We start from the raw sequence: 12,519 nt of genomic DNA, 5'->3' as shown, positions 1-12,519 counted from the left end.
AAATAAACCACAGCTAAAGAACACCAACAAGAAGAGACTTGCTTGGGCCAAGAAACACGAGCAGTGGATATCTGATGAGTCCAAATGTTGAGGTTTTTGGTTCCAACCGCCATGTCTTTGTGAGATGCAGAGTAGGTGAACAGATGATCTCTGCATGTGTGGTTCCCACCATGAACCATGGAGGAGGAGGTGTGATGGTGTGGGGGTGCTTTGCTGGTGACACTGTCTGTGAATTATTTAGAATTCAAGGCACACGTAACCAGCATGGCTACCACAGCAATCTGCAGCGATATGCCATCCCATCTGGTTTGCGCTTAGTGGGACTATCATTTTTTTTTTTTTGTCAGCAGGACAATGACCCAACACACCTCCAGGCTGTGTAAGGGCTATTTGACCAAGAAGGAGAGTGATGAAGTGCTGCATCAGATGACCTGGCCTCCACAATCACCCGACCTTAACCCAATTGAGATGGTTTGGGATGAGTTGGACCGCAGAGTGAAGGAAAAGCTGCCAACAAGTGCTCAACATATGTGGGAACTCCTTCAAGACTGTTGGAAAAGCATTCCTCATGAAGCTGGTTGAGAGAATGCCAAGAGTGTGCAAAGCTGTCATCAAGGCAAGGGGTGGCTACTTTTTGAAGAATCTCAAATATAAAATATATTTAGATTTAGTTTCACACCATTTTTGCGGGGTTATTACATGATTCCATATGTGTTATTTAGTAGTTTTAACATCTTCACTATTTTTCTACAATGTAGAAAATAGTAAAAATAAGGGGGAAAAAAACTTGAATGAGTAGGTGTGTTCAAACATTTGACTGGTTGTGTATTTTAGTAATTTCATTTGTTGAATTTTCTTTTCACTTTGAAATTATGGAATATTTTGTGTGGAGCAAAAATGAAAATTCAATCTATTTAAATCCCACTTTGTAATGCAACAAAATATGAAAACAGTTCAATGGTGTAGACTTTCTATAGGCACTGTGGATCTCCAATCACACCATTTCCTGCTCACAGCCACATGCATTAACCTATGATTCTGTTTGTTCTAGATGCCCTGTGAATACTTGTCCCTGGATGCCATGGAGAAGTGGATAGTATGTAAGTGTTTATAGAGTACAGTCTGACTTAATTGATTTGATAGGTTTATACCATTGGAGGGAATGGGGATCATTTAAAAAAAAAAAATTCATGGTTCAGGTACAGGTGTATTTAACATCAATGTACATATCTAAAAGCATAACACTTTAAAACACAGGTAAAAATATAAATCAGTCTAAATATTCTTATTCCCCACAAATACTGTATTTGTTTGAATGTTTCACAATCTTATTTCTGTGCATCTAACTCTCACTCTGTCCTTGTGTTTCTGTGTCAGTTGGCTTCATCCTGTGTCATGGGGTCCTGAACAGCGACCAGGCAGCTCTGAGCCTGTGGAAGCTGGCTCTTCAGAGCAGCACCTGCCTCTGTCTCTTCAGAGACGAGGTGTTCCACATCCACAAGGCTGCTGAGGACCTCTTCATCAACATCCGCGGGTGAGGGATCACACATTAACACTGACCTTATGGGCTGTTTTCCTGGACTCAGATTAAGCGTAGTCCTGGACTGAAAGGCATGCTCAATGAGGGACAGTTTAAGAAATGCCCAGGCATTTATATACCTAGGCAAGTGTGTATGAGTAAATTAACTATTCTTCCTTTTCATTTCACAGCTACAATAAGCGTGTGAATGACATCAAAGAGTGCAAAGAACAAGCTCTGTCACATGCGTAAGTGCCTCTCAAATGTATCTAATTGACTGTTTAGGATACAATTCAACACAGAGATTTGAAATGGTATTTGCCACACTATCCTCTCAGAATGTGGTTGTTTGTTTTGTTACAGAGGCTTGATGCACAGAGAAAGACGCAAGTTCTTGAGATCTGCCCTGAAGGAGCTGGCCACAGTCCTATCTGACCAGCCAGGATTACTGGGCCCTAAGGTACTGCACCACTGCTCTTTCATCACGGCTCCATTTAGACAGTTATGAAATCAGAAGGGGATACAGGCAGGTGGGAGAAACAGTGGATTGAACCCCAGTCTCAGTTAGGGAGATTTGTATATGTGGCTTCTGCCGGGAGTGTTGCCACTCAACCACAGCTCAGCACCTGCTCTCTGGTTGGACTAACACTATAGGCATTCTAGTTGTGTTAACATAATGTTAGTTGGACTAACACTATAGGCATTCTAGTTGTTTTAACATAATGCTAGTTGGACTAACACTATAGGCATTCTAGTTGTTTTAACATAATGCTAGTTGGACTAACACTATAGGCATTCTAGTTGTGTTAACATAATGCTAGTTGGACTAACACTATAGGCATTCTAGTTGTTTTAACATAATGTTAGTTGGACTAACACTATAGGCATTCTAGTTGTGTTAACATAATGTTAGTTGGACTAACACTATAGGCATTCTAGTTGTGTTAACATAATGTTAGTTGGACTAACACTATAGGCATTCTAGTTGTTTTAACATAATGCTAGTTGGACTAACACTATAGGCATTCTAGTTGTTTTAACATAATGTTAGTTGGACTAACACTATAGGCATTCTAGTTGTTTTAACATAATGCTAGTTGGACTAACACTATAGGCATTCTAGTTGTTTTAACAATACTAGTTGGACTAACACTATAGGCATTCTAGTTGTTTTAACATAATGTTAGTTGGACTAACACTATAGGCATTCTAGTTGTGTTAACATAATGCTAGTTGGACTAACACTATAGGCATTCTAGTTGTTTTAACATAATGTTAGTTGGACTAACACTATAGGCATTCTAGTTGTTTTAACATAATGCTAGTTGGACTAACACTATAGGCATTCTAGTTGTGTTAACATAATGCTAGTTGGACTAACACTATAGGCATTCTAGTTGTTTTAACATAATACTAGTTGGACTAACACTATAGGCATTCTAGTTGTTTTAACATAATACTAGTTGGACTAACACTATAGGCATTCTAGTTGTTTTAACATAATACTAGTTGGACTAACACTATAGGCATTCTAGTTGTTTTAACATAATACTAGTTGGACTAACACTATAGGCATTCTAGTTGTTTTAACATAATGTTAGTTGGACTAACACTATAGGCATTCTAGTTGTGTTAACATAATGTTAGTTGGACTAACACTATAGGCATTCTAGTTGTTTTAACATAATGCTAGTTGGACTAACACTATAGGCATTCTAGTTGTGTTAACATAATGCTAGTTGGACTAACACTATAGGCATTCTAGTTGTTTTAACATAATACTAGTTGGACTAACACTATAGGCATTCTAGTTGTTTTAACATAATGTTAGTTGGACTAACACTATAGGCATTCTAGTTGTGTTAACATAATGTTAGTTGGACTAACACTATAGGCATTCTAGTTGTTTTAATAACACTATAGGCATTCTAGTTGTGTTAACATAATGTTAGTTGGACTAACACTATAGGCATTCTAGTTGTGTTAACATAATGCTAGTTGGACTAACACTATAGGCATTCTAGTTGTTTTAACATAATGTTAGTTGGACTAACACTATAGGCATTCTAGTTGTGTTAACATAATGTTAGTTGGACTAACACTATAGGCATTCTAGTTGTTTTAACATAATGTTAGTTGGACTAACACTATAGGCATTCTAGTTGTGTTAACATAATGCTAGTTGGACTAACACTATAGGCATTCTAGTTGTTTTAACATAATGTTAGTTGGACTAACACTATAGGCATTCTAGTTGTTTTAACATAATGTTAGTTGGACTAACACTATAGGCATTCTAGTTGTTTTAACATAATACTAGTTGGACTAACACTATAGGCATTCTAGTTGTTTTAACATAATGTTAGTTGGACTAACACTATAGGCATTCTAGTTGTTTTAACATAATGTTAGTTGGACTAACACTATAGGCATTCTAGTTGTTTTAACATAATGCTAGTTGGACTAACACTATAGGCATTCTAGTTGTGTTAACATAATGTTAGTTGGACTAACACTATAGGCATTCTAGTTGTGTTAACATAATGCTAGTTGGACTAACACTATAGGCATTCTAGTTGTGTTAACATAATGCTAGTTGGACTAACACTATAGGCATTCTAGTTGTGTTAACATAATGCTAGTTGGACTAACACTATAGGCATTCTAGTTGTGTTAACATAATGCTAGTTGGACTAACACTATAGGCATTCTAGTTGTGTTAACATAATGTTAGTTGGACTAACACTATAGGCATTCTAGTTGTGTTAACATAATGTTAGTTGGACTAACACTATAGGCATTCTAGTTGTGTTAACATAATGTTAGTTGGACTAACACTATAGGCATTCTAGTTGTTTTAACATAATGTTAGTTGGACTAACACTATAGGCATTCTAGTTGTGTTAACATAATGTTAGTTGGACTAACACTATAGGCATTCTAGTTGTTTTAACATAATGTTAGTTGGACTAACACTATAGGCATTCTAGTTGTGTTAACATAATGTTAGTTGGACTAACACTATAGGCATTCTAGTTGTTTTAACATAATGTTAGTTGGACTAACACTATAGGCATTCTAGTTGTTTTAACATAATGCTAGTTGGACTAACACTATAGGCATTCTAGTTGTTTTAACATAATACTAGTTGGACTAACACTATAGGCATTCTAGTTGTTTTAACATAATACTAGTTGGACTAACACTATAGGCATTCTAGTTGTTTTAACATAATGTTAGTTGGACTAACACTATAGGCATTCTAGTTGTTTTAACATAATGCTAGTTGGACTAACACTATAGGCATTCTAGTTGTGTTAACATAATGCTAGTTGGACTAACACTATAGGCATTCTAGTTGTTTTAACATAATGTTAGTTGGACTAACACTATAGGCATTCTAGTTGTGTTAACATAATGCTAGTTGGACTAACACTATAGGCATTCTAGTTGTTTTAACATAATGTTAGTTGGACTAACACTATAGGCATTCTAGTTGTTTTAACAATGTTGTTGGACTAACACTATAGGCATTCTAGTTGTTTTAACATAATGTTAGTTGGACTAACACTATAGGCATTCTAGTTGTGTTAACATAATGCTAGTTGGACTAACACTATAGGCATTCTAGTTGTTTTAACATAATGCTAGTTGGACTAACACTATAGGCATTCTAGTTGTTTTAACATAATGCTAGTTGGACTAACACTATAGGCATTCTAGTTGTGTTAACATAATGCTAGTTGGACTAACACTATAGGCATTCTAGTTGTTTTAACATAATGCTAGTTGGACTAACACTATAGGCATTCTAGTTGTGTTAACATAATGTTAGTTGGACTAACACTATAGGCATTCTAGTTGTTTTAACATAATGTTAGTTGGACTAACACTATAGGCATTCTAGTTGTTTTAACATAATGTTAGTTGGACTAACACTATAGGCATTCTAGTTGTGTTAACATAATGTTAGTTGGACTAACACTATAGGCATTCTAGTTGTGTTAACATAATGTTAGTTGGACTAACACTATAGGCATTCTAGTTGTGTTAACATAATGCTAGTTGGACTAACACTATAGGCATTCTAGTTGTTTTAACATAATGTTAGTTGGACTAACACTATAGGCATTCTAGTTGTGTTAACATAATGTTAGTTGGACTAACACTATAGGCATTCTAGTTGTTTTAACATAATGTTAGTTGGACTAACACTATAGGCATTCTAGTTGTGTTAACATAATGTTAGTTGGACTAACACTATAGGCATTCTAGTTGTGTTAACATAATGTTAGTTGGACTAACACTATAGGCATTCTAGTTGTTTTAACATAATGCTAGTTGGACTAACACTATAGGCATTCTAGTTGTTTTAACATAATGTTAGTTGGACTAACACTATAGGCATTCTAGTTGTTTTAACATAATGCTAGTTGGACTAACACTATAGGCATTCTAGTTGTGTTAACATAATGCTAGTTGGACTAACACTATAGGCATTCTAGTTGTTTTAACATAATGCTAGTTGGACTAACACTATAGGCATTCTAGTTGTTTTAACATAATACTAGTTGGACTAACACTATAGGCATTCTAGTTGTGTTAACATAATGCTAGTTGGACTAACACTATAGGCATTCTAGTTGTTTTAACATAATGCTAGTTGGACTAACACTATAGGCATTCTAGTTGTGTTAACATAATGCTAGTTGGACTAACACTATAGGCATTCTAGTTGTTTTAACATAATACTACTAGTTGGACTAACACTATAGGCATTCTAGTTGTGTTAACATAATGCTAGTTGGACTAACACTATAGGCATTCTAGTTGTTTTAACATAATGCTAGTTGGACTAACACTATAGGCATTCTAGTTGTGTTAACATAATGCTAGTTGGACTAACACTATAGGCATTCTAGTTGTTTTAACATAATGTTAGTTGGACTAACACTATAGGCATTCTAGTTGTTTTAACATAATGCTAGTTGGACTAACACTATAGGCATTCTAGTTGTTTTAACATAATGCTAGTTGGACTAACACTATAGGCATTCTAGTTGTTTTAACATAATGCTAGTTGGACTAACACTATAGGCATTCTAGTTGTTTTAACATAATGCTAGTTGGACTAACACTATAGGCATTCTAGTTGTTTTAACATAATGCTAGTTGGACTAACACTATAGGCATTCTAGTTGTGTTAACATAATGTTAGTTGGACTAACACTATAGGCATTCTAGTTGTTTTAACATAATGCTAGTTGGACTAACACTATAGGCATTCTAGTTGTGTTAACATAATGTTAGTTGGACTAACACTATAGGCATTCTAGTTGTGTTAACATAATGCTAGTTGGACTAACACTATAGGCATTCTAGTTGTTTTAACATAATGCTAGTTGGACTAACACTATAGGCATTCTAGTTGTTTTAACATAATGTTAGTTGGACTAACACTATAGGCATTCTAGTTGTGTTAACATAATGCTAGTTGGACTAACACTATAGGCATTCTAGTTGTTTTAACATAATGTTAGTTGGACTAACACTATAGGCATTCTAGTTGTGTTAACATAATGCTAGTTGGACTAACACTATAGGCATTCTAGTTGTGTTAACATAATACTAGTTGGACTAACACTATAGGCATTCTAGTTGTTTTAACATAATGTTAGTTGGACTAACACTATAGGCATTCTAGTTGTTTTAACATAATGTCTAGTTGGACTAACACTATAGGCATTCTAGTTGTGTTAACATAATGCTAGTTGGACTAACACTATAGGCATTCTAGTTGTGTTAACATAATGTTAGTTGGACTAACACTATAGGCATTCTAGTTGTTTTAACATAATGCTAGTTGGACTAACACTATAGGCATTCTAGTTGTTTTAACATAATGCTAGTTGGACTAACACTATAGGCATTCTAGTTGTTTTAACATAATGCTAGTTGGACTAACACTATAGGCATTCTAGTTGTGTTAACATAATGTTAGTTGGACTAACACTATAGGCATTCTAGTTGTGTTAACATAATGCTAGTTGGACTAACACTATAGGCATTCTAGTTGTTTTAACATAATGTTAGTTGGACTAACACTATAGGCATTCTAGTTGTGTTAACATAATGCTAGTTGGACTAACACTATAGGCATTCTAGTTGTTTTAACATAATGCTAGTTGGACTAACACTATAGGCATTCTAGTTGTTTTAACATAATGCTAGTTGGACTAACACTATAGGCATTCTAGTTGTGTTAACATAATGCTAGTTGGACTAACACTATAGGCATTCTAGTTGTTTTAACATAATGCTAGTTGGACTAACACTATAGGCATTCTAGTTGTGTTAACATAATGTTAGTTGGACTAACACTATAGGCATTCTAGTTGTGTTAACATAATGTTAGTTGGACTAACACTATAGGCATTCTAGTTGTTTTAACATAATGTTAGTTGGACTAACACTATAGGCATTCTAGTTGTGTTAACATAATGCTAGTTGGACTAACACTATAGGCATTCTAGTTGTTTTAACATAATGTTAGTTGGACTAACACTATAGGCATTCTAGTTGTGTTAACATAATGTTAGTTGGACTAACACTATAGGCATTCTAGTTGTTTTAACATAATGTTAGTTGGACTAACACTATAGGCATTCTAGTTGTGTTAACATAATGTTAGTTGGACTAACACTATAGGCATTCTAGTTGTTTTAACATAATGTTAGTTGGACTAACACTATAGGCATTCTAGTTGTTTTAACATAATGCTAGTTGGACTAACACTATAGGCATTCTAGTTGTTTTAACATAATGTTAGTTGGACTAACACTATAGGCATTCTAGTTGTTTTAACATAATGCTAGTTGGACTAACACTATAGGCATTCTAGTTGTGTTAACATAATGTTAGTTGGACTAACACTATAGGCATTCTAGTTGTTTTAACATAATGCTAGTTGGACTAACACTATAGGCATTCTAGTTGTTTTAACATAATACTAGTTGGACTAACACTATAGGCATTCTAGTTGTTTTAACATAATACTAGTTGGACTAACACTATAGGCATTCTAGTTGTTTTAACATAATGTTAGTTGGACTAACACTATAGGCATTCTAGTTGTTTTAACATAATGTTAGTTGGACTAACACTATAGGCATTCTAGTTGTGTTAACATAATGCTAGTTGGACTAACACTATAGGCATTCTAGTTGTGTTAACATAATGTTAGTTGGACTAACACTATAGGCATTCTAGTTGTTTTAACATAATGCTAGTTGGACTAACACTATAGGCATTCTAGTTGTTTTAACATAATGCTAGTTGGACTAACACTATAGGCATTCTAGTTGTTTTAACATAATGCTAGTTGGACTAACACTATAGGCATTCTAGTTGTGTTAACATAATGTTAGTTGGACTAACACTATAGGCATTCTAGTTGTTTTAACATAATGCTAGTTGGACTAACACTATAGGCATTCTAGTTGTGTTAACATAATGTAGTTGGACTAACACTATAGGCATTCTAGTTGTGTTAACATAATGCTAGTTGGACTAACACTATAGGCATTCTAGTTGTTTTAACATAATGCTAGTTGGACTAACACTATAGGCATTCTAGTTGTTTTAACATAATCTAGTTGGACTAACACTATAGGCATTCTAGTTGTGTTAACATAATGTTAGTTGGACTAACACTATAGGCATTCTAGTTGTGTTAACATAATGCTAGTTGGACTAACACTATAGGCATTCTAGTTGTTTTAACATAATGCTAGTTGGACTAACACTATAGGCATTCTAGTTGTGTTAACATAATGTTAGTTGGACTAACACTATAGGCATTCTAGTTGTGTTAACATAATGCTAGTTGGACTAACACTATAGGCATTCTAGTTGTTTTAACATAATGTTAGTTGGACTAACACTATAGGCATTCTAGTTGTTTTAACATAATACTAGTTGGACTAACACTATAGGCATTCTAGTTGTGTTAACATAATGCTAGTTGGACTAACACTATAGGCATTCTAGTTGTTTTAACATAATGCTAGTTGGACTAACACTATAGGCATTCTAGTTGTGTTAACATAATGTTAGTTGGACTAACACTATAGGCATTCTAGTTGTGTTAACATAATGTTAGTTGGACTAACACTATAGGCATTCTAGTTGTGTTAACATAATGCTAGTTGGACTAACACTATAGGCATTCTAGTTGTTTTAACATAATGTTAGTTGGACTAACACTATAGGCATTCTAGTTGTTTTAACATAATGCTAGTTGGACTAACACTATAGGCATTCTAGTTGTTTTAACATAATACTAGTTGGACTAACACTATAGGCATTCTAGTTGTTTTAACATAATGCTAGTTGGACTAACACTATAGGCATTCTAGTTGTGTTAACATAATGCTAGTTGGACTAACACTATAGGCATTCTAGTTGTTTTAACATAATGTTAGTTGGACTAACACTATAGGCATTCTAGTTGTGTTAACATAATGTTAGTTGGACTAACACTATAGGCATTCTAGTTGTTTTAACATAATGCTAGTTGGACTAACACTATAGGCATTCTAGTTGTGTTAACATAATGTTAGTTGGACTAACACTATAGGCATTCTAGTTGTGTTAACATAATGCTAGTTGGACTAACACTATAGGCATTCTAGTTGTGTTAACATAATGTTAGTTGGACTAACACTATAGGCATTCTAGTTGTGTTAACATAATGCTAGTTGGACTAACACTATAGGCATTCTAGTTGTTTTAACATAATGTTAGTTGGACTAACACTATAGGCATTCTAGTTGTTTTAACATAATGTTAGTTGGACTAACACTATAGGCATTCTAGTTGTGTTAACATAATGTTAGTTGGACTAACACTATAGGCATTCTAGTTGTTTTAACATAATACTAGTTGGACTAACACTAAGGCATTCTAGTTGTGTTAACATAATGTTAGTTGGACTAACACTATAGGCATTCTAGTTGTGTTAACATAATGCTAGTTGGACTAACACTATAGGCATTCTAGTTGTGTTAACATAATGTTAGTTGGACTAACACTATAGGCATTCTAGTTGTGTTAACATAATGCTAGTTGGACTAACACTATAGGCATTCTAGTTGTTTTAACATAATGTTAGTTGGACTAACACTATAGGCATTCTAGTTGTTTTAACATAATACTAGTTGGACTAACACTATAGGCATTCTAGTTGTGTTAACATAATGCTAGTTGGACTAACACTATAGGCATTCTAGTTGTTTTAACATAATGTTAGTTGGACTAACACTATAGGCATTCTAGTTGTGTTAACATAATGTTAGTTGGACTAACACTATAGGCATTCTAGTTGTGTTAACATAATGTTAGTTGGACTAACACTATAGGCATTCTAGTTGTGTTAACATAATGTTAGTTGGACTAACACTATAGGCATTCTAGTTGTGTTAACATAATGTTAGTTGGACTAACACTATAGGCATTCTAGTTGTTTTAACATAATGCTAGTTGGACTAACACTATAGGCATTCTAGTTGTGTTAACATAATGCTAGTTGGACTAACACTATAGGCATTCTAGTTGTTTTAACATAATGTTAGTTGGACTAACACTATAGGCATTCTAGTTGTGTTAACATAATGTTAGTTGGACTAACACTATAGGCATTCTAGTTGTGTTAACATAATGTTAGTTGGACTAACACTATAGGCATTCTAGTTGTGTTAACATAATGCTAGTTGGACTAACACTATAGGCATTCTAGTTGTTTTAACATAATACTAGTTGGACTAACACTATAGGCATTCTAGTTGTGTTAACATAATGTTAGTTGGACTAACACTATAGGCATTCTAGTTGTGTTAACATAATGTTAGTTGGACTAACACTATAGGCATTCTAGTTGTGTTAACATAATGTTAGTTGGACTAACACTATAGGCATTCTAGTTGTTTTAACATAATGCTAGTTGGACTAACACTATAGGCATTCTAGTTGTGTTAACATAATACTAGTTGGACTAACACTATAGGCATTCTAGTTGTGTTAACATAATGCTAGTTGGACTAACACTATAGGCATTCTAGTTGTTTTAACATAATGTTAGTTGGACTAACACTATAGGCATTCTAGTTGTGTTAACATAATGTTAGTTGGACTAACACTAGGCATTCTAGTTGTGTTAACATAATGTTAGTTGGACTAACACTATAGGCATTCTAGTTGTGTTAACATAATGCTAGTTGGACTAACACTATAGGCATTCTAGTTGTGTTAACATAATGTTAGTTGGACTAACACTATAGGCATTCTAGTTGTGTTAACATAATGCTAGTTGGACTAACACTATAGGCATTCTAGTTGTTTTAACATAATGTTAGTTGGACTAACACTATAGGCATTCTAGTTGTTTTAACATAATACTAGTTGGACTAACACTATAGGCATTCTAGTTGTGTTAACATAATACTAGTTGGACTAACACTATAGGCATTCTAGTTGTTTTAACATAATGTTAGTTGGACTAACACTATAGGCATTCTAGTTGTGTTAACATAATGTTAGTTGGACTAACACTATAGGCATTCTAGTTGTGTTAACATAATGTTAGTTGGACTAACACTATAGGCATTCTAGTTGTGTTAACATAATGTTAGTTGGACTAACACTATAGGCATTCTAGTTGTGTTAACATAATGTTAGTTGGACTAACACTATAGGCATTCTAGTTGTTTTAACATAATGCTAGTTGGACTAACACTATAGGCATTCTAGTTGTGTTAACATAATGCTAGTTGGACTAACACTATAGGCATTCTAGTTGTTTTAACATAATGTTAGTTGGACTAACACTATAGGCATTCTAGTTGTGTTAACATAATGTTAGTTGGACTAACACTATAGGCATTCTAGTTGTGTTAACATAATGTTAGTTGGACTAACACTATAGGCATTCTAGTTGTGTTAAC

At 34.1% G+C, this 12,519-nt stretch overlaps 1 protein-coding gene across 9 annotated transcripts in view; it reads left to right on the top strand.

Annotated features, from left to right (window-relative positions):
- The window catches only part of LOC106582262 (nck-associated protein 1), an 89,993-nt gene that overhangs the window by 16,672 nt on the left and 60,802 nt on the right, over positions 1-12,519 (top strand). For all 9 annotated transcript variants that reach the window (XM_014165160.3, XM_082967134.1, XM_014165159.3 and 6 more), the window contains 4 exons: positions 1,052-1,100; positions 1,378-1,534; positions 1,711-1,767; positions 1,883-1,979. In XM_014165160.3, the coding sequence (XP_014020635.1) occupies positions 1,052-1,100; positions 1,378-1,534; positions 1,711-1,767; positions 1,883-1,979 (360 nt within the window). The remainder of the gene's footprint in view (positions 1-1,051; positions 1,101-1,377; positions 1,535-1,710; positions 1,768-1,882; positions 1,980-12,519) is intronic.

This window comes from Salmo salar, chromosome 21 (genome assembly GCF_965601325.2).
Source record: "Salmo salar chromosome 21, fSalSal1, whole genome shotgun sequence".
Classification (NCBI taxonomy): domain Eukaryota; kingdom Metazoa; phylum Chordata; class Actinopteri; order Salmoniformes; family Salmonidae; genus Salmo; species Salmo salar.
Note: the sequence above shows the minus strand (reverse complement) of the source record. Positions and strands in the feature narration are given on the sequence as shown.